Below are 23,861 nucleotides of genomic sequence, written 5' to 3'. Positions count from 1 at the left end.
CATAAGGATGATATGCATCCACTTTTTCCAACAACCTGTGGTACTACCTCTATGACTCTCTCCGTTTTAATAACAATGACCAAAATCACATGATCAATGAGTGGCAAAAGAATAAGACCATGCACTATAAAATTAGTCCTATATATGAATTAGTGATTATCTACCTCTCACTGTAAAGATAAAATTACCATTTGGGCAAACTTAAAAAATCAAAATCAGAAGTGAGTAAAATAACTGATTCCCCAGTAATATTTCTTTATTTATGAAGTTTTAATTCATACATTCATATATTAAATGACGAAAGCTGCATTTTAGCAAAATATAAACCTCATAGCACCATGGAGAGAATCAAAAAGTAGGCATGAACATTACTCTGTGAAGCTGTAAAAGTGATCCGACATATAGACAAAGAGAACATAGAGAATAATAATGTTGAATATTTGACTCACCAAAGTTGACATCTGTGAACAGAGTCCTGACATCTGGTTGTTCACGTGCAGTGATTCAGCACCAGCTCCATCCACACTCACTAAACTTTGACTCATGGATTGCATATTCTTCATGTCACTTTTTCTGGAGTCAGTGGTCCTGCACACCTCATAATTGTATACATGTGGGAGAGTCCCCGTCCCCAAAGTGTCAGAGTATCGTGGTGGATAATACGGAATGACAGGCAGGTTGGGGTGGTAGAGGATGCGAGACTGTCTCCACCTGTACACTTTGACTGATATAATCAGCAGCAAGCAGGTGATGAAGAGGAAGGAGACCACAGCCAGCGCCAAGACTAAGTAAAAAGTCAGCTTGTCGTTGTACTCCTTGTCGTGCATGCTAAAGTCAGTGAACTCTGACAGCACTTGAGGGAAGCTGTCGGCCACCGCCACGTTAACAATGACTGTAGCCGAACGAGAGGGCCGCCCGTTGTCCTCCACGACAACAGTCAGTCTTTGTTTGACAGCATCTTTATCAGTCACTTGGCGGACAGTTCTTATTTCTCCATTGTGGAGGCCCACTTCAAACAGCGCCCTGTCTGTGGCTTTGTGCACTTTATAGGAGAGCCAGGCGTTCTGGCCGGAGTCCACATCCACCGCCACCACTTTAGTCACCAGATAGCCCACATCAGCCGAGCGAGGCACCAATTCGGCAAGCAGCGAGCCGCCCGTCTGCACCGGGTACAGGATCTGAGGGGCGTTGTCGTTCTGGTCCTGGATCAGGATGTGAACTGTGGCCACAGAACTCAGTGGACGGGATCCATAGTCCCGGGCAGTGACGTTAAAGTCAAATGACTTGATTTGTTCATAATCAAACGATCTGTCTGCATGTATGACACCATTCTCTGAATTGACCGAGACAAAAGAAGACACAGCTACTCCATTAACTTCTTTCTCCTCCAGGAAGTAAGACACTCGAGCGTTCTGGCCCCAGTCTGCATCACTAGCACTGACAGTAAAGACAGAAAAACCAGGAGAGTTGTTCTCTGGTACATTCTTACTGTATTCTGACTGATGGAATCTGGGTGGGTTGTCATTCACGTCAGATATTTTAACAATTATGCTTTTCCTACTAGACAGAGGTGGAGAGCCTTGGTCAGACACTGTTATGGTCACATTATATTCAGGGATACTTTCCCGGTCTAAGAAATTTTCAGTCACCAAGGTGTAATAACCTGTTAATGAAGACTCAATTTTAAAAGGGACATTAGTGTTAATGGAGCACTTGACAACACCGTTACCCTCAGAGTCGTCATCTTTCACGTTAAAAACAGCTACAGTTGTACCTGGGGGAGAATCCTCAGGTATGGACTGAGAAAAGGACATTAATTTAATTGTGGGGACATTGTCATTCTCATCAATTATGTTCACAATAACTTTACATGTATCTGTATAACCTCCATGATCACTAGCTTGAACCTTCAACTGAAAGTTTTTTGATTTTTCAAAATCTAACACACCAGTAAGTTTAATCTCTCCTGTTTTAATATTTACATTAAAAAGATCATTTTCCTCGGTAGTAATATGAGGAGTGGAGTAGGTTACCTCACCATTTAGGCCTGCATCAGCATCTTTTGCACTAACAGTAGTGATCAATGTTCCTGCAGGTGAATTTTCTGGCACATCGATCTTATAAACAGGTTGAGTGCATACTGGTGAATTATCGTTTGCATCCAGCACAGTGATTTGAATTCTCACCGTCCCTGATCTACGTGGCTCACCACCATCTGAAGCAATCAACATGAGTGTCAGACTCTCCTCTTTCTCTCGGTCTAAAGCCTTCTGTAAAGTCATTTCTATAAAACATTCACCGTCAGGTTGATCATGTGTTTCCAGTTTAAAGTGATCTGAGGGTTCTAGTGCATATTTCTGTACATCATTAAAACCAACATCCGAGTCGGCAGCATTCGCGAGAGAGAAACGAGTACCCACTGCAGCATTTTCAGCAATTTTCAAATTAATTTCAGGCTTTCGGAAGGACGGACTGTTGTCATTAATGTCCACGACCTCCACTGTTACACGATAAAGCTGGATTGGATTTTCTAAAATTATATCAAAACTGAAGCTGCAGGGCGTCGTCTTTCCACAAAGCTCCTCTCGGTCGATGCGCTCTTTAATCACAAGTGTGCCCTTGTCTCGCTTTAAATCAACATACGGTCGATCTTCTTTTGCAATAATACGAGCGTTACCTGCTACCAGTCTGCCCACATCCAAGCCCAAATCTCTCGCAATATTTCCAACAAAAAATCCTTCTGCCTGCTCCTCCGGTATGGAATAGCGAGCTTGTCCAGTCACGAAGCGCAGCTCACAGAGACAAAGAATGACAAACAGTGTACGCCATCGGCAACTGAGAGAGCGCATCCACATGCAAACCATCATGAATAAAAAAAAAAGAAATACTGTATATCAAAATGGTTCCTGCAAACAAAACCAGTCTATCTTCAATCGAAAATCACCCAAATAAAAACAATAATCCGCCGGAAAAGTCTCTTAAATTGGCAAGCAGACCGTCGTCTTTCTCAGCTGTGAAGCTCTAAAAGGAGTCCAAGAGGAGGACTCCTGCACGGACTATGTTCACTCTATTTCTATGACGTGTCACTAGCGGCGCTCAGAGCATTTCTTGAGTGGTGCAACTCCATATTTATATATATATATATATATATATATATATATATATATATATATATATTTTTATTTCGGGTAAAAAACTATACAATATTAATCCAAAGCATTTACATCTGTGGACCCTTTCAATAACAAAATATGGAAAAATGCATGCATAAATGGAATTATATATTTTTTATGAATAACGATTAATTCACTATTCAATCTCATCATATTAACAATGCGGGGGTATTTAAGTCAAATTGAATATTCGTTTTAATGATTGATCAGGACAAATAGAAAGACCTTCACATTCCACAAGTTATATATTTTTTAAGTGATTGAAAAAAATATTTTTATAATACATCTTCATTTCTTTTATACCTTGGGCCTTGTCTATGAATGCACCAATGTTTTTTAAACATCGCAAAACGTCAGTGTAAATTCTAATTTAATTATGAGAGTACGTTTAAAAACAATATTAAAATTACGACAAGGCAATTAAACTGTTGTGCATATTAATCAATTTGTTAATTAAATGGATCAAAAACAAGCAACCAATAAGTGGCAAAACGGCTTCATCTTGTAACAATGCTGTAGCATAACAATTAATTTATCTGTCACCGTCGCTTACAGAATGCGCATGTTTGCCGCAAGTATATCCAGAACCATGGACAGCAGCACCGAGTGTCCTCTCCACAGAATAAGAAATGTGTGAGTTAAGAAGCTTTGTCAGTGCCTTTTTACATAATTACATATTTACTATGAAATAGCCTATATTTGATATTTTAGACGATACCTTTGGCTTACAGATAACGAAAAAATATAATTATCCAACTTAAAATGCAAATGATATAGCTAAATTTAGTATTGCAATGTAATGCAGTACAAATACTTTGTTAGTGTTGTTCAGCAGAATTTTCACTTAAATTTACATTAAATCGTTATTTATATTTCTGTCAACTTTTACCCTATCTCCCCCTCATTTTCTAAAAAAGATATGTACTTTTACTTCAATACGTTTCCCCGGTCCCTCTTCCTGACTTGATTCGTTCCCAGGAAATAAACTCCGAGGAAATTGTTTGTTGATGTTATGGAATCATGTGGTAGTGTTGCCGGTAGTGGGAGTTCATGAAAACAAGACATCTGTAATCATAAAGTCTTCATATTGGTGCACTGCAAATATATATTCCTCGCTGTCGCTTTTCCCAGCGTGAGGAAGACGTCATTGTCACGTGATGGCCGGAAAACTTCGATTAATTAGGAAAGACGCAGGTCTTTCACCACACCACTTAGGTCAAATAAATGAATAAATAAATAATTGTAGAAAATGAAAATAAAGTTCAGAAAAACAATCACAATAACAACCATGTTTAATACATTTACTTCCAATACTTGACGTATTACATCTAATATCATAAAAAATCTTTTGATACTTAAGGAGCCCACAGCGTAATGTAAGATACGTTCTGACTTTTACTCAAGTAATATTCTATAAGGTGAATTTAAAGTCAGCCAAATTTATTTTCTGTTAATTTTGTTTTTACATTTACTCAATCATAGTTGCCAGTTACTTTATACAATACTGCAAAGGAATGAAATATCCACACCGATTCGAAAACAATGAAATTATGGTGATGCTTTTTATGCTTCCCTATTTTTAGATGAACCCCGGAAACCATAAACAAATATTTAAACAAATATTTCACTCACCAACGTTGACATCTGTGAACAGTGTCCTGACATCTGTTTGTTCTCATGTGACGTATCAGCATCAGATCCATCCACACTCACTAAACTTTGACTCATGGCTTGCATATTCTTCATGGCACTATTTCTGGAGTCCGTGGTCCTGCACACCTCGTAATTGTACACGTGTGGGAGAGTCCCCGTCCCAAAAGTGTCCGAGTAACGTGGTGGATAATACGGAATGACAGGCAGGTTGGAGTGGTACAGGACGCGAGACTGTCTCCACCTGTACACTTTGACTGATATGATCAGCAGCAAGCAGGTGATGAAGAGGAAGGAGACCACAGCCAGCGCCAAGACTAAGTAAAAAGTCAGCTTGTCGTTGTACTCCTTGTCGTGCATGCTAAAGTCAGTGAACTCTGACAGCACTTGAGGGAAGCTGTCGGCCACCGCCACGTTAACAATGACTGTAGCCGAACGAGAGGGCCGCCCGTTGTCCTCCACGACAACTGTCAGTCTTTGTTTGACAGCATCTTTATCAGTCACTTGGCGGACAGTTCTTATTTCTCCATTGTGGAGGCCCACTTCAAACAGCGCCCTGTCTGTGGCTTTGTGCACTTTATAGGAGAGCCAGGCGTTCTGGCCGGAGTCCACATCCACCGCCACCACTTTAGTCACCAGGTAGCCCACATCTGCCGAGCGAGGCACCATTTCGGCCAGCAGCTGGCCACCCGTCTGCACCGGGTAAAGGACCTGAGGGGCGTTGTCGTTCTGGTCCTGGATAACGATGCAAACTGTGGCCACAGAACTCAGTGGAGGGGATCCAGAGTCACGGGCAGTGACATTAAAGTCAAAGGACTTGATTTGTTCATAATCAAACGATCTATCTGCATGTATGACACCGTTCTCTGAATTGACTGAGACAAAAGAAGACACACCTACTCCATTAACTTCTTTCTCTTCCAGGAAGTAAGACACTCGAGCGTTCTGGCCCCAGTCTGCATCACTAGCACTGACAGTAAAGACAGAAAAACCAGGAGGGTTGTTCTCTGCTACATTCTTACTGTATTCTGACTGATGAAATTTGGGCGGGTTGTCATTCACGTCAGATATTTTAACAGATATGCTTTTCCTACTAGACAGAGGTGGAGAGCCTTGGTCAGACACTGTTATGGTCACATTATATTCAGGGATACTTTCCCGGTCTAAGAAATTTTCAGTCACTATGGTGTAGTAACCCGTTAATGAAGACTCAATTTTAAAAGGTACGTTAGTATTAATTGAGCACTTGACAACACCATTACCCTCAGAGTCTTCATCATTCACATTAAAAACAGCTACAGTTGTACCTGGGGGAGAATCCTCAGGTATGGTTTGAGAAAAGGACATTAGCTCTATGGTGGGGACATTGTCATTCTCATCAATTATGTTAACAATTACTTTACATGTATCTGTATAACCGCCATGATCACTAGCATGGACGTTTAACTCATAAATCTGGGATTTCTCAAAATCTAATTTACCGCTAATTTTAATCTCTCCTGTTTTTCTGTTTACACCAAACAGCTGCTCTGTTTCTTTGGTCGTGCGCGTGGAATACGTGACGTCACCATTGAGGCCTGCATCAGCATCGTTTGCACTAACAGTCGTGATCAATGTTCCAGCAGGGGAATTTTCTGGCACATCAACCTTATAAACAGGTTGAGTGCACACTGGCGCATTATCGTTTGCATCCAGCACAGTGATTTGAATTCTCACTGTCCCTGATCTATGTGGCTCACCACCATCTGAAGCAATCAACATGAGCGTCAGACTCTCCTCCTTCTCTCGGTCTAAAGGCTTCTGTAAAACCATTTCGATAACCCGTCTGGCATTTGGTTGGTCGTGTATTTCCAATTTAAAATTATCTGATGGTTTAAGAATATATTGATGTATATCATTAATTCCAACATCAGGGTCATCCGCATTCTCGAGTGAGAAACGTGCCCCTGATGCGACACTTTCAGCAATTTTTAAATTAATTTCTGATTGAGGGAAGGACGGACTATTGTCATTAATGTCCACGACCTCCACTGTTACACGATAAAGATGGATCGGATTTTCTAAAATGATGTCAAAGCTGAAGCTGCAGGGCGTCGTCTTTCCACAAAGCTCCTCTCGGTCGATGCGCTCTTTAATCACAAGTGTGCCTTTGTCTCGCTTTAAATCAACATACTGTCGGCCTCCTTTGGTAATAATTCGAGCTTTACCCGCCACGAGTCTTCCCACGTCCAAGACCAAATCTCTCGCAATATTTCCAACAAAAGAGCCTTCCGTCTGCTCCTCCGGTATGGAATAGCGAGCTTGTCCAGTCACGGAGCGCAGCTCACAGAGACAAAGAATGACAAACATTGTGCGCCATCGGCTTCTGAGAGCGCGCATAAAATCCATCGTGAATTAAAAAAATATATTTCAAGATGTTTCCTTTGAAATAAAAAGAATCAATCCTCAATCCAATTTGAAAAAATGAAAAACAATTACGATAATCCACATAGGACGTGCCTCTTCAAATGGCGAGCAGACCGTCGTCTTTCGCGGCTACACAGCTCCCAAAGAAGTCCAGAGCTGGACGACTGCACGGACTCGTACCACGCTCATTCAATGACGTGTCACTAGCGGCGCTCAGAGCATTTTCTCAGTATTGCACCTACATAATCAAAGGCAATTAAATGTTTTTTTTTTTTGCTTTTCTAATCTGATGGGGACACTTAAATAGCAACTTTGATGCGAAAGGGATCTGTTCGTTACATGTATTATCTTAGCAATGACACTGACAAAAACGCTAAAAAAAGAAAAGAAAAAAAACGTTGGTAGAAATATATTGCTCACCCCATTTCTAATTAAGCCCCCAGTGTGTGACTAATAAAGTTTATCTCATCTTCAGGTGGTATCAAAAATAATTCAATGAACAAAAGTTTAATTTGCTCATTAGATTTGAGGGGAAAAGGAGTTATACGTGATTAATACATACAAAAGCAATGCATTCAATATTGAATCCAGAACATACAGTATATAAGAGTTCGTATAACATGAGCATGCGTTAAGTGTGATTTCAGAGATGGTTTTGGCTTTAGTTTGGATAATATTACAAGAATATAACGTGTTCCTACAAAACTGCAGTGGAACTTGATTTCAGACTACAAAAAATAATATAGCCCAAAAAGGCAGGGAGGAGGTAAAATTGACCCTTTCTTGATGTATACATTCACAGCAGCATAGACAACGACAATGCGCTATCATCTTAACAGATTCCTAAACTCACCCAAAAGCTCTGTTTTTATTTTAATTGACAATCCTGGCTTCCTCCCAAACACACACAGGATTATGCAATGTTGTGAGTCGAGAATAAACAAAGCAATTCAATCAGAGTAACAGGAAAAAAAAAATCATATTTTAGAAATAGACATCAGAGTGAAATAATTCACTCACCAAGGTTGACATCTGTGAGCAGTTTCCCGACATCTGCTTTTTCACATTCAGCGTGTCAGCATCAGATCTATCCACATTCACTAAACTTTGATTCATGGCTTTTACATTCTTCAAGTCACGTTTTCTGTAGTCACTGGTCATGCACACTTCGTAATTGTTCACATGCGGCAGAGTCCCCGTCCCCAGAGTGTCCGAGTAACGTGGTGGATACTACGGGATGACGGGCAGGTTGGAGTGGTAGAGGACGCGAGACTGTCTACACCTGTACACTTTGACTGATATAATCAGCAGCAAGCAGGTGATGAAGAGGAAGGTGACCACAGCCAGCGCCAAGACTAAGTAAAAAGTCAGCTTGTCGTTGTACTCCTTGTCGTGCATGCTAAAGTCAGTGAACTCTGACAGCACTTGAGGGAAGCTGTCGGCCACCGCCACGTTAACAAAGACTGTAGCCGAACGAGAGGGCCGCCCGTTGTCCTCCACGACAACAGTCAGTCTTTGTTTGACAGCATCTTTATCAGTCACTTGGCGGACAGTTCTTATTTCTCCATTGTGGAGGCCCACTTCAAACAGCGCCCTGTCTGTGGCTTTGTGCACTTTATATGAGAGCCAGGCGTTCTGGCCAGAGTCCACATCCACCGCCACCACTTTAGTCACCAGATAGCCTACATCTGCCGAGCGAGGCACCATTTCGGCCAGCAGCGAGCCGCCTGTCTGCACCGGGTACAGGACCTGAGGGGCGTTGTCGTTCTGGTCCCGGATCAGGATGCGAACACTCACGTTGATGCTGAGGGGAGGGGAGCCTCCATCCTGTGCTTTGACAGTAAATAACAGCTCTTTGATTTGCTCGTAGTCGTATGAGTGAACTACGCGAATAACTCCACTCCCTGCATTAACGGACACAAATTCAGTAATTGGACTTCCTCCGATTTCACTCTGCTCCAACATGTAGGAGACACGAGCGTTCTGGTTTTCATCGGGGCCTTTGGCACTCACACTTAGCACAGAAACACCTGGCGAGTTGTTTTCTGCAACGTTTGCACTATAAATGCTGACCGGAAACACAGGCGCATTGTCATTCACGTCTGACACTTTCAAATTAAAAGTTATTTTTGTGGAGAGGGGAAGTGAGCCAGCATCTGATGCTACAACCATGATGTTATAGTCTGACACACTTTTATGATCTAAACCAGCATCCATCATCAGTGCAAAATAATTTCTCACATTGGATTTAATCCTAAATGGAATGCAGACTTCAATTGCGCAACTTACGAGACCACTATTACCGGAGTCTTAGTCTTTTACATTAATAATACCAATTAGTGGTTCCAGCCGGGGGTGTCTTCTGACACAGGAGTCGTGAAGAACATAACATTTATGACTGGGACATTATCATTTAAATGAATAACTTCTATTTTGACTTTTGTAGAGTCAGCAAACAGACCTTGATCTTTAGCTTTAACCATGAATTCAACTGTTTTGTCCTTTTCATGGTCTATTTGATTTGCTATCGATATGTATTCTGTCACCTCATCTGTATGAAACGAATGTGTTATTCCTGTATTTTATTTTGAAAATGAGTATGTCACTAATCCATTTGAACCACTGTCAGCATCAGTGGCATTCACAGTCAAAATATGAGTGCCTTTTGGTGCATTTCAAATACCTTTGCTCAAGGTTTGATTAAAGGCAGGTGCATTATCATTTATATCTCGAATAATAATTTCTAAATTTACTGTACCCAATCTTTGTGGATTTCCAACGTCCACAGCCACTAATTTCAAAGAGTGTCGCGGCTGTTCTTCTCTGTCCAAAGCTTTCTGAAGAACCATTTCTGCATATTGTCTCCCACCCAGACTGACGTGTTGCTTCAAGACAAAATTCACTCTGTGTTAAAATGAAGGTCTGCACACCGTTTGCGTCCACGTCAGCATCGTGAGCATTCTCCAAAACAAAATGGAAGTGAAGTGCAGTCGACTCTCTTCATTTAAATTATAAATGTGCATTTTCCGAGGGTGATCATTGTCATTCACGTCCAACACTTTGATGGTCATGGGATGCAATTCCATGGGGTTTTCCAATAAAATCTCAAAGGTGAAGGTGCACGGTGTCACGTCCCCACACAGCTGCTCTCGATCTCCTCTCATGAACAACCAGAAGCCCTTTGTCCGCCCTCAGCTCGGCGTACTGGATGTTGTCCTCGGTCACAATGCGGGCATGCCCAGAGCAGAGTCTTTTCAGATCCAAACCGAGATCTTGGGACACATTTCAGACGAGCGAGCCTTTTTACATCTCCTCTGGAATCGAGTAGCGTATTTTTGCTTGCGTTCCATTGAGAAAAATAACACCAAAAGACAAAGAGGCAGGCGACTCGTTGCCATATTCCTCCTCGGTATGGATAAATATCTTTAGACTCCATATCAAAGTAAAAATATTCCAATAAAGTAAACCAATCGAAAAATGATTCTAACAAGCAAGCGCATTTATTTTGGCCGTATTTAGCTCAGGGGTTATACGTTGTTCACGCGAAGCTCTCTTGTGCCAAATGACAGTGACAGACGAGGGAGCTGCACTGCATCATCGCAACACGAGCAAATCCATTCAACATGTAACAGCTCCCCTAAGATGCCGGTATGTGATATTTGTACAGTTAGATTAAAATGGTCAACACTGGAAAAAAATATATAAAAAATGGTATGTCTGTACAATAACCGCAAAAAAATAATGCAAAATGAAAAAAAAATACCCTTGATAAATTTGTAACTTACACAACCATCCAATCAACACGTGCGTGATAAGTGTCGTTGTGGGAGCAAGATTTAAATGATGTAAATGGTTAGCTTTGATTTTAATTCTTCAGTGCGAGCGCTGGTCAACAAAATCATTAAAAGCTGCCATTCAGCACCATGGAGAGTGACAAACTACACAAAGCGATGCACTGTCAAGTAGATCAGTAAAAGTACCATGATGCTGGAATTAATTTGGAAAGTACTCGAGTGTAATAATCCTTCATTCCTGGTTATAAGTGTAGACAATGATGCGCTGCACGTGACTTTACATTTGTTTATGTCTACTTTCAGAATATTGAAACATAAATTTGTGTATTTAAGGAACTTTTAAAAGAACAATGAGTGTTCAAGACGCACTCGACAACAAGCACAAACACACGCATTGATTTTGAAAGCAACGCAAAAGACAAAATCAATTACAGGTCCACAAGCAATGAAACTGAAAAAGTGAAATAAAACCTGAAGCGTAATATTTTTTTTCCATTAAGCTTGATTCAAGCTCCAGGGGAATTACTTCAAAATGGTGGCTAAACAAAAGAAACATCAATCTTTCTCAAGGTCCATCCAAGAGCTTATCTTTTGAATATAGATGATTATGAGAACGGCGAAGGATAAGCTTGGAACTATTCTGGCCAAGAATCAAGAAAAGGAGCCATGAAAGAAAAAGCGCTTGACAAAGACATCCTCAGCCAAAAAATTCACAACAGGGCTTCCAGCATGACCATGACCAAAAACAAATGACCTAGTACACAACGGATGGGGCACAAGAAGAGTCACGTTACAGCACGTCAACATTTATGTTTGTTTAAATCATGCATTTCTCTGTTAAACCAACAACAACAATAGCAGCAAAAACAACAACAGCAACACTAAAATGGGTAAACATCGCAAGATATCAAACAATTATTGAAACAAAATTGTATTTCTTCCTAAGCTTATAAATATTGTAACCTTTTTCATAGTTAGGAATTAATTCAAGATGCCATTCTTCCAGTAGGAGGTAGACATACATCTGAAATGATGGGGAATACAACCCCCATATCCACATTTGCAAACCTTCAGAGGTATCAATCACAAAAAGAGGTTAAAACTGATTACATTTTCACTCACCAATGTTGACATCTGTGAAAAGTCTCCTGACATCTGCTTGTTGACATGAAGCATATCAGCATCAGCTCCATCCACACTCACTAAACTTTGACTCATGGCTTGCATATTCTTCATGTCATTTTTTCTGGAGTCAGTGGTCCTGCACACCTCATAATTGTACACGTGCGAGAGAGTCCCCGTCCCCAAAGTATCCGAGTAACGTGGTGGATGATACGGAATGACAGGCAGGTTGGAGTGGTAGAGGACGCGAGACTGTCTCCACCTGTACACTTTGACTGATATGATGAGCAGCAAGCAGGTGATGAAGAGGAAGGAGACCACAGCCAGCGCCAAGACTAAGTAAAAAGTCAGCTTGTCGTTGTACTCCTTGTCGTGCATGCTAAAGTCAGTGAACTCTGACAGCACTTGAGGGAAGCTGTCGGCCACCGCCACGTTAACAATGACTGTAGCCGAACGAGAGGGCCGCCCGTTGTCCTCCACGACAACAGTCAGTCTTTGTTTGACAGCATCTTTGTCAGTCACTTGGCGGACAGTTCTTATCTCTCCATTGTGGAGGCCCACTTCAAACAGCGCCCTGTCTGTGGCTTTGTGCACTTTATAGGAGAGCCAGGCGTTCTGGCCAGAGTCCACATCCACCGCCACCACTTTAGTCACCAGATAGCCCACATCTGCCGAGCGAGGCACCATTTCGGCCAGCAGCGAGCCGCCCGTCTGCACCGGGTAAAGGACCTGAGGGGCGTTGTCGTTCTGGTCCTGGATCAGGATGCGAACTGTGGCCACAGAACTCAGTGGAGGGGATCCAGAGTCACGGGCAGTGACATTAAAGTCAAAGGACTTGATTTGTTCATAATCAAACGATCTGTCTGCATGTATAACACCATTCTCTGAATTGACCGAGACAAAAGAAGACACAGCTACTCCATTAACTTCTTTCTCCTCCAGGAAGTAAGACACTCGAGCGTTCTGGCCCCAGTCTGCATCACTAGCACTGACAGTAAAGACAGAAAAACCAGGAGGGTTGTTCTCTGGTACATTCTTACTGTATTCTGACTGGTGAAATTTGGGCGGGTTGTCATTCACGTCAGATATTTTAACATATATGCTTTTCCTACTAGACAGAGGTGGAGAGCCTTGGTCAGACACTGTTATGGTCACATTATATTCAGGGATACTTTCCCGGTCTAAGAAATTTTCAGTCACTATGGTGTAGTAACCTGTTAATGAAGACTCAATTTTAAAAGGGATGTCACTGTTAATGGAACATTTGACAACACCGTTGCCCTCAGAGTCTTCATCATTCACGTTAAAAACAGCTACAGTTGTACCTGGGGGTGAATCCTCATGTATGGACTGAGAAAAAGACATAAGTTCAATAGTGGGAACATTGTCATTTTCATCAATTACGTTAACAATTACTTTACATGTATCTGTATAACCTCCACGATCACTAGCTTGGACCTTCAAATTAAAGTTTTTTGATTTTTCAAAATCTAATAAACCAGTAATAATAATTTCTCCTGATTTAAGATTTACATTAAAAAGGTCATTCTCCTCTTTGATAGTATGAGGAATGGAATAAGTGACGTCACCATTTAGGCCTGCATCAGCATCGTTTGCACTAACAGTCGTGATCAATGTTCCAGCAGGTGAATTTTCTGGCACATCAACCTTATAAACAGGTTGAGTGCACACTGGTGCGTTATCGTTTGCGTCCAGCACAGTGATATGAATCTTGACCGTCCCTGTTCTATGTGGTTCACCACCATCTGAAGCAACCAACACGAGTGTGAGACTCCCTTCTTTCTCTCGGTCTAAAGCCTTCTGTAAAGTCATTTCTATAAAACGTTCACCATCAGGTTGATTATGTATTTCCAATTTAAAATGATTTGATGGTTTAAGTGAATATTTCTGAATATCATTAATACCAACATCAGAGTCGGCAGCATTCGCGAGAGAGAAACGAGTGCCCACTGCAGCATTTTCAACAATTTTCAAATTAATTTCTGACTGAGGGAATGACGGACTGTTGTCATTAATGTCCACGACCTCCACTGTTACACGATAAAGCTGGATTGGATTTTCTAAAATGATGTCAAAACTGAAGCTGCAGGGTGTCGTCTTTCCACAAAGCTCCTCTCGGTCGATGCGCTCTTTAATCACAAGTGTGCCTTTTTCTCGCTTTAAATCAACATACTGTCGGCCTCCTTTGGTAATAATTCGAGCTTTACCTGTCACGAGTCTGCCCACGTCCAAGCCCAAATCTCTCGCAATATTTCCAACAAAAGAGCCTTCGGCCTGCTCCTCCGGTATGGAATAGCGAGCCTGTCCAGTCACTGAGCGCAGCTCACAGAGACAAAGAATGACAAAAACTGTGCGCCATCGGCCTCTCATAGCGAGCATCCACATAAAATCCATTGTGAAATCCAAAACACAAAACTAAAAAGATGATTCCTTCAAGTAAAACCAGTTTATCGTCAATCAACATATATTAAATAAACACGAGAATCCACAGTAAAGGTGCCTCTTCAAATGGTGAACAGCCGCCGTGTCTATCAGCAGCGGAGCTCTAAAAGGAGTCCAAGGGGAGGAAAACAGCGCGGACTATTTTCATTCTAATTCAATGATGTATCAATAGCGGCGCTCAGAGCATTTTTACAGTAGTGCAACTCGGTATTATTTGTGCTTATCCAAATGATATGGTATGAAAAAAACGTGCGTTTGAAATGAAATATCAAAAGGAAATGCGTTGGCGTAAAGAACTTCTCGCTGTAATAACGTAAACCTCCTTGTTTATAGTTTTCAGGTCCAAAAGATCTTAACTAATAACGGTGAAAAAAATACGTATCACTTTAATCTATGACTAAATAACAACAGAAGAACACAGATCTTTAACATATTTGTTTAGTTTTCATTCTGTGCACTAAATATTTTTTTATAGATTATTTTCAAATATGAACAATAGTTTAGTGTAATTGCAGAGACCTTTAACAATAAGTCTGGAAAGATTACCAAACAAGAAGAGACAATATGAAATTACATGACAAATGTTGTTCTTAATGTTACTAATGGTTCAGGAAAGAAAATAGGCCAAAAGATGGGAAAACTAATCACAAATTTGCACTATAATTACTGATCGCAGTGGGTAAATTAATAAGCATGGAAAACGTCAGCATTTTTATAGGACCCCCCAAAACAAAAATACATTACTCATTGCATGTTACCTATCTGTGTAATGTTAACTATAATTAAAAACCATTGCAAGCTTTATTCAAAATTTAAAATGCACAGTTAAATGACTAACTTCTCATGCAATGTTATCAAATTCCAAAAATGACTGACAACAATTTAGACCATTTCAAGGATCTCATGTCTCAAGATGAGGCCAAACAGTTAACAAAAAATCCAATGCCATGAAGACAAGAAATTGAAACATTTGACTCACCAAGGTTGACATCTGTGAGCAGTTTCCTGACATCTGCTTGTTCACACGCAGCGTGTCAGCATCAGCTCCATCTACACTCACTAAACTTTGACTCATCGCTTGCATATTTTTCATGTCACTTTTTCTGGAGTCAGTGGTCCTGCACACCTCATAATTGTACACATGCGGGAGAGTCCCCGTCCTCAAAGTATCCGAGTAACGTGGTGGATAATACGGGATGACAGGCAGGTTGGAGTGGTACAGGACGCGAGACTGTCTCCACCTGTACACTTTGACTGATATAATCAGCAGCAAGCAGGTGACGAAGAGGAAGGAGACCACAGCCAGCGCCAAGACTAAGTAAAAAGTCAGCTTGTCGTTGTACTCCTTGTCATGCATGCTATAGTCAGTGAACTCTGACAGCACTTGAGGGAAGCTGTCGGCCACCGCCACGTTAACAACGACTGTAGCTGAACGAGAGGGCTGTCCGTTGTCTTCCACGACAACAGTCAGTCTTTGTTTGACAGCATCTTTATCAGTCACTTGGCGGACAGTTCTTATCTCTCCATTGTGGAGGCCCACTTCAAACAGCGCTCTGTCTGTGGCTTTGTGCACTTTATAGGAGAGCCAGGCGTTCTGGCCAGAGTCCACATCCACCGCCACCACTTTAGTCACCAGATAGCCCACATCTACCGAGCGAGGCACCATTTCGGCCAGCAGCGAACCGCTCGTCTGCACCGGGTAAAGGACCTGAGGGGAGTTGTCGTTCTGGTCCTGGATCAGGATGCGAACGCTCACGTTGCTGCTGAGGGGAGGGGAGCCTCCATCCTGCGCTCTGACCACCAAGTCCAGTTGTTTAATTTGCTCATAATCAAATGATCGAACTGCACTGAGAACACCAGTTTCAGAATTTAAGGAAACAAAAGTAGAAACTGGACTTCCACTTATCTGTGAGTCCTCCAAAAGATAAGATATTCTCGCATTTTGATTCCAATCAGCGTCTCGAGCAGTGACAGCAAATATGGAAAGGCCAGGAGAATTATTCTCTGTGACATAAGAAGAGTACATATTTTTATTGAATAATGGTGCATTGTCATTTACATCTGATATTCGGAGATGTAATTGTGTTGAACTAGAAAGAGGAGGGTTGCCAAGATCGGTGGCTGTAATGGTTATGTTATATTCTGAAACAGATTCTCTGTCAAAATATTGATCTGAAATTAGATTATAATAGTTTTTTAAAGAATTCTCCAGTTTAAAAGGATTTTTTCCATCAATGGAACATTGTATTTGTCCATTTCTGTCAGAATCATTATCTTTTATGTTCAGAACTGCAACTGTTGTACCAGGTGGCGAATCCTCAGACAGAGGACTTGAAAACGACATTATATTAATTACTGGAGCATTGTCATTTATGTCAATAACATCAAATGTAACTTTACTGGTCCCAGTCAGTCCACCTTTATCCTTTGCCTCGACTCTCACTTCATACCTTCTGTCCTTTTCGAAGTCTATTTGACCAGACACATAAATTGCACCAGTGTTTTCATCAATACTAAATATATCTGCTGCACTTCCTTTCATTTTAGACAAACTATAAGTAATGATTCCATTTGAACCAATGTCAGCGTCTGTAGCATTTACAGCAATTATACGAGTTCCCTTCATTGTGTTTTCCACAACAGAGGCTTTATATTCTGATTGATTAAATACAGGCCGGTTGTCATTTGCATCTAACACATGTACTTCGATATTTACGGTGCCAGATCTCTGTGGCGTTCCTCCATCAACTGCAATTAATTTTAAAGATAAACGAGGATGTCGCTCTCTGTCTAACGGCTTCTGGAGCACCATTTCAACATATTTACTGCCATCTGGATTTGCATGATGATTCAGTATAAAATTGTCATTTGATGACAAAATGTAATTTTGCAACGCATTTTGCCCCACATCTTGATCCTCTGCACTCGGCAGGGGAAACGGCACTCCGACTGCCACTCCTTCACTTATTTCAAATATGAGAGTTTTATCTCTAATTGGAAATATGGGCGCGTTATCGTTAATATCCACAACCTCAACAATTAGTCTGTGCAGCTCGATCGGATTTTCTAAAATGATCTCAAAGCTGAAGCTGCACGGTGTCACGTCTCCGCAAAGCTCCTCTCGGTCTATTCTGTCATTGATCACCAGGAGCCCTTTGTTTGTCTTCAGCTCTGTGTACTGTATGTTATCTTCTGTCAAAATGCGAGCCCGGCCTGAAATTAGTCTCTTCATATCCAAACCGAGATCTTGCGCCACATTTCCAATCACGGAGCCTTTCTTCATTTCTTCGGGAACGGAATAACGAATCTGACCACCTACCGTGGCGATCGAAAGAAGTAGAAACATAATAGTTCCAATTTGCCGTCGTCGTCCACAGAACAACCTCCATTTTGCGGACGAGAAAGAGAGAGGTCCTTGATTATCCATGAAGACAAAAATAAAAAAATAAAAGCGAGCTATAATATCTCTTGGTATAGTGAGTGATGCGATCCTTGCTTACATCACCTCTTCAGCCGCATGCTAATAAAAATTAGGAGGAAGTCTTGGTTATTTCACTCGCCCTCTCCACCAACAAAAGACAGAACATCTGCTTCAGTGCTTCGTCAATAGGGAGGACTGCATGACGACAACATACCGAAAATTATACACAAGCCAACAGCGTCTCTTAGAGTCTAACACGTGGAACAACGCACGCTGCCAGCAAGTGAAAACCTCTCAAATCAATTTAGGAGTAGTACGTCGATCATGTGCTATACAAAGGAGCCAAACCAAATTAGCCTTCATGAAATAGAATCGAAATTTTTAATATTAACCAGCAATTGACAATTAAGAAAAAAATATAATACCAATTACTAGAGGCAAATTCAAATAAATTCCAAAGGGAGCTAAAACTTTACTGTATCGTCACTCCAACATACGTATAGGCAATTAGGGTCTATGTAATAAATCGTGTAAGACTAATGGATATTGATAATAATAATAATAATAATAATAATAATAATAATAATAATAATAATAATAATAATAATAATAATAATAAGTCACGACAGAAACCTTACAAATGGTACTGGGTACAGTTATTGCTGAAGTTCTTTTTTTTTTAATGAAGAAGAACATAATCTTCAGTGAGTGAGTAATAAAGTATGGGCCTTTCATCCATTTTCCGAGCCGATGCAGCCGTGTTGGAACCTATCCTAACCGTCTAGAGTCAACAGGCGGGGTACACCCTGAACTGGTTGCCAGCCAATCGCAGGGCACATAGAAAAACAACCATTCACACTCACAATCACACCTAATAGAGGGACAATTTTAGAGTGTTTTGGGCCTTTTACATATCCCGCCACTTATATGTACTTGCATATAAGTGGCGTTTTTCTCCCAGTTTTTGTGCTGAATGCGACATATGATGTTTAGTGCAATAGTTCGAATTGAATTCAGCCCCTTCTTCTTTATGTGCTCAGAAACATGCTGCCCATGCTACAAACATAGATTCGCGAGGAATGATATTCAGGGGCGGGGTTTTGATAGAAAAGAAACTAGTTTGCATGGTTTGACTTTTTAGTGGATATGTTCAGAAGCAAGGGTTTGAGAGGGGCTATATGTAGTTCTCGCTTAATAAAATATTTTTTTTTAATTATGGAAATTTTTCAACCCGCTGATATGGACATTTTACTCACCAAGGTTGACATTTGTGAGCAGTTTCCTGACATCTTGTTCACATGCGGCGTGTCAGCATCAGTTCCATCCACACTCACTAAACTTTGACTCACGGCTTGCATATTCTTCATGTCACTTTTTCTGGAGTCAGTGGTCCTGCACACCTCGTAATTGTACACATGCGGGAGAGTCCCCGTCCCCAAAGTATCCGAGTACCGTGGTGGATAATACGGAATGACAGGCAGGTTGGAGTGGTAGAGGACACGAGACTGTCTCCACCTGTACACTTTGACTGATATGATCAGCAGCAAGCAGGTGATGAAGAGGAAGGAGACCACAGCCAGCGCCAAGACTAAGTAAAAAGTCAGCTTGTCGTTGTACTCCTTGTCGTGCATGCTAAAGTCAGTGAACTCTGATAGCACTTGAGGGAAGCTGTCGGCCACCGCCACGTTAACAAAGACTGTAGCCGAACGAGAGGGCCGCCCGTTGTCCTCCACGACAACAGTCAGTCGTTGTTTGACAGCATCTTTATCAGTCACTTGGCGGACAGTTCTTATTTCTCCATTGTGGAGGCCCACTTCAAACAGCGCCCTGTCTGTGGCTTTGTGCACTTTATAGGATAGCCAGGCGTTCTGGCCAGAGTCCACATCCACCGCCACCACTTTAGTCACCAGATAGCCCACATCTGCCGAGCGAGGCACCATTTCGGCCAGCAGCGAGCCGCCCGTCTGCACCGGGTACAAGACCTGAGGGCCGTTGTCGTTTTGGTCCCGGATCAGGATGCGAACACTCACGTTGCTGCTGAGGGGAGGGGAGCCTCCATCCTGTGCTTTGACAGTAAATAACAGCTCTTTGATTTGCTCGTAGTCGTATGAGCGAACTGCACTAATAACTCCACTTCCTGCATTAACGGACACAAATTCACTAATTGGACTTCCTCCGATTTCACTTTGCTCCAACATGTAGGCGACACGAGCGTTCTGGTTTTCATCGGGGTCTTTGGCACTCACACTTAGCAAAGAAACACCTGGCGAGTTGTTTTCTGCAACGTTTGCACTATAAATGCTGACCGGAAACACAGGCGCATTGTCATTCACGTCTGACACTTTCAAATTAAACGTTCTTTTTGTGGACAGGGGAAGTGAGCCCGCGTCTGACGCAACAACTGTGATGTTATATTCTGACACACTTTCACGATCTAAATCAGCATCAGTCATCAGTGCAAAATAATTTCTCACATTGGTTTTAATCCTAAACGGAACGCGGCCTTCAATTGCGCACCTCACGTGACCATTTTCCCCAGAATCTTGATCTTTAATATTCAGAATACCAATAGTGGTTCCAGCCGGGGAGTCTTCTGACACGGGACTCGTGAAGGACATAACATTTATGACTGGGACATTATCATTTAAATCAATTACTTCTATTTCGACTTTTGTAGAGTCAGCAAACAAACCTTGATCTTTAGCTACAACCATGAACTCTATTGTTTTCTCTTTTTCATAATCTACTTGTTTTGCCACAGAAATACATCCTGTCACCTCATCTATATAAAACAAATCTGCTATTCCTGCATTTAATTTCGAAAAGGAGTATGTTACTAATCCATTTGAACCACTATCAGCATCAGTGGCATTCACAGTCAAAACATGAGCACCTTTCGGTGCATTTTCAATTAATTTGGCTTTATAGATTGTTTGGTTAAAAACGGGAGCATTGTCATTAGCATCTTGGATATTGATATCTATATTTACTGTACCTGATCTTTGTGGATTTCCCCCGTCCACAGCCACTAATTTTAATGTGAGTCGCGGCTGTTCTTCTCTGTCCAAAGCTTTCTGAAGAACCATTTCTGCATATTTTCTCCCTCCCGGACTGACGTGTTGCTTCAAAACAAAATTATCACTCGGTGTTAAAATGTAGCTCTGCAGACCGTTTGCGTCCACGTCAGCATCGTGAGCATTCTCCAAAACAAAACGGGAGCCTAGTGCAGCCGACTCGCTTATCTCAAATTCTAAATGTCTATTTTCAAAGGTGGGAGCATTGTCATTCACGTCCAACACTTCGATGGTCACGGGATGCAATTCCATGGGGTTTTCCAATAAAATCTCAAAGGTGAAGCTGCACGGCGTCACGTCCCCACACAGCTGCTCTCGATCTATCCTCTCATGGACAACCAGAAGCCCTTTGTCCGCCCTCAGCTCGGCGTACTGGATGTTGTCCTCGGTCACGATGCGGGCCCGCCCAGAACGGAGTCTTTTCAGATCCAAACCGAGATCTTGGGCCACATTTCCGACGAGCGAACCTTTTTTCATCTCCTCTGGGATCGAGTAGCGGACTTGCGCCTGCGTTCCATTTAGAAAAAAACACCAAAAGACAAAGAGGCAGGCCGCCCGTCGTATAACCCATCGTCGTCGTATTCCACCGCACAGATAATTATCTTTGGACTCCATGTCTAAATAAAACATTCTAATAAAACGTACCATTCAAATAAACAATTGCACAAGAACAAGCTAGACTTATTCAGATTTGCGTTATTTCAGATCAACGGTTGTACGTCTTTCAAGAGAAAATCTCTTGTGAGAAATGGCAGTGACAGAGGAGGGAGCTGCGCTGCATAACGCAGCACATATTCATTTTACATGTAACAGCGCGCCCTAGAGGCTGATATTTGAAATTAGTCCTGTATAGTTAGACTCAAAGGTTGAAAAAAGAATCCTCTTCAGATGACCATACACATATTACTTTCGAAAATCAATACAAGCCTTTCTTAATTTTGTTTAAAATTATGTTTTGTATTACGGTGGATTAAGTCACAAATCCATCAGTCAATGAATTACATTATTGTGAGAATAAGTGGTATATAGAACATGGATGAATGGATAGTTGGCAGAGTAGGAGTAATACAAATAATGATCATTATTTGTATTTATTCTGTGTAAGCGCAGGTCAATAATTTCACAGCGTTCCGTGCTTTAGCTGTACTTCAGCACCATGGACAGAGAAAAGGAAAAACAAGTTCTCGGGTTGACTTCTTCTTTCGTTTCTTCAAACAAGGGATCCAAGATAAGTGAAAGTAACAGTGAATATTTAGTATTGCCATATAAAGCAATGGGAAAAAACATACAAGCCTAAGATGAAATAATCAAATGCAAGGAAAATAAAATGACTTCAAAATCAAGGATGGATTCCAGGGCCAAATCTGCATGCTCTTTTCACAATGTTTACAGAAAATTTCAAACATTTCACTTTGTTTCACATCTGAATAAAGAGTTGTTGGCATGGGTATTTGCTGGCATGAACTGAAAACTTTGCAGTGGTCTCCCCCCAGAATTGTATATGTAGACGTACACTGCTGCTTACTAATGGCTTAGTGAGAAGCAGACTTCTGACTTTGCAACTGTATGGAAACGTAAAAAGGAAATGCAAAATAACACAAATCGACAGGGGATTGTGCAATACAGTATTTACTCTAAAAACAGTTGGGTTAAAGATAACACAATTTTGGGTCAAATATGGACCAATCCACTACTTGGGTTGATTTGATCCAACTCTCTGGGTTGATTTCTGCAAAAACAACCCATAAATGGGTAGGTTTATTTTTTTCAAAACAACCCCCAAAATTAGACCATTTTATACAAAACAACACAAGAAAGTGGGAAAATTAACCCAAATAGTGGATCGGTCCCTTTTTGACCCAAAATGGTACTATTTTTTACCCAACTGTTTTAAGAGTGTGGGGACGATGAAGAATTCGCATGGGAGGATCTTGGATAAAAGGTGCAATGGACTATACAAAAATCTTGAATGACAACCTCCTCAGCCAGAGCACTCATATGACCATAAAGACATATCTCAAGAAAAATCATGTAATAACATTTACATCATTTTCTAATGATGTTTCACTGTGTGTAAGAATGTGTTAGAAAAATACAGACTGCTCATTTGTAAGAGGGCAGACTAATAATGTCTGGCTCAATCAAGAAAGAATGGTGACACGTTTCAATGACACTGCGTAAAAACAGGTGTGTTGTCGTTTGCATTCAGAACGGAAATTAGAATTATGTCTCTCTGGGATCTCACTCACTCACTCACTCACTCACTCACTCGCTCGCTCGCTCACTCACTCACTCACTCACTCACTCACTCACTCACTCACTCACTCACTCACTCACTCACTCACTCACTCACTCAGCTTCCCCCGGTCCAAGTCACCCAATAATATCAGCTCTGCGTATTCAGCCGCGTCTGCTCCATTGTGTCGTTTCAGAACAAAATCATTGTTAATGTTAAAAAAAAACTATCTTTTTCGGGAATGTATTCCCATATCATGATCCAAGGGACTATCAAGCAAAAATGTAGTGCCTTTGGGTGTTAATTCGCTGATATCCATATAGAATTATTTTTTGGGAAAAAGATGGAGTATGATCATTTACACCCTGTATCTCAATGGTGATGGAAAATAACTCAAGTGGATCTTCCAGGGCAATATACATAATAGAGTTACACTGATATCCTTTTCCTCAATCACAATTATTTCATTGACAACAAGGTGTTGTTTGATTTCAGAACAATGTACTGGTTGGCTCCATCAAT

At 41.3% G+C, this 23,861-nt stretch overlaps 2 protein-coding genes and 1 pseudogene across 7 annotated transcripts in view; all 3 read right to left on the bottom strand.

Annotated features, from left to right (window-relative positions):
* LOC147151836 (protocadherin gamma-C5-like) overlaps nt 1-23,861 on the bottom strand; it is a 262,710-nt gene that overhangs the window by 150,138 nt on the left and 88,711 nt on the right. Inside the window, exon 1 of one of the 6 annotated variants that reach the window (XM_086018761.1) lies at nt 12,146-14,714. The exons of 3 other annotated variants lie outside the window; for them this stretch is intronic. In XM_086018761.1, the coding sequence (XP_085874887.1) occupies nt 12,146-14,560 (2,415 nt within the window). In that variant the 5' untranslated portion in view covers nt 14,561-14,714. Of the gene's footprint in view, nt 1-449; nt 2,959-4,805; nt 7,307-12,145; nt 14,715-23,861 lie in introns of those variants that run through there. 2 more of the 6 variants (XM_086018778.1, XM_086018756.1) reach the window with 2 other exon arrangements.
* On the bottom strand, nt 8,120-10,393 carry LOC147151839 (protocadherin gamma-A3 pseudogene; annotated as a pseudogene).
* Nucleotides 16,372-21,827, bottom strand: LOC147151838 (protocadherin beta-16-like). The gene is made up of 2 exons (XM_086019164.1): nt 19,286-21,827; nt 16,372-16,612 (listed from the first exon to the last, which is right to left on the bottom strand). The coding sequence occupies exons 1-2, from the start codon at nt 21,749-21,751 to the stop codon at nt 16,511-16,513; spliced, it is 2,568 nt and encodes an 855-aa protein (XP_085875290.1). The 5' UTR covers nt 21,752-21,827; the 3' UTR covers nt 16,372-16,510.

This window comes from Filicampus tigris, chromosome 2 (assembly GCF_054856515.1).
Source record: "Filicampus tigris isolate MCC_2025a chromosome 2, RoL_Ftig_1.0, whole genome shotgun sequence".
Classification (NCBI taxonomy): Eukaryota; Metazoa; Chordata; class Actinopteri; order Syngnathiformes; family Syngnathidae; genus Filicampus; species Filicampus tigris.
This window is presented reverse-complemented; position numbering and strand designations above follow the sequence as displayed.

What these genes read in the sequence shown, in the direction of transcription:
- LOC147151838 (XM_086019164.1), bottom strand. Translation starts at nt 21,751, where the DNA reads ATGGTACGTTTTATTAGAATGTTTTATTTAGACATGGAGTCCAAAGAT. An exon ending in GCTCACAAATGTCAACCTTG is followed by an intron (nt 16,613 to 19,285) that starts GTGAGTAAAATG and finishes CTTATGTCACAG; the next exon opens with AGAATAATTCTCCTGGCCTT.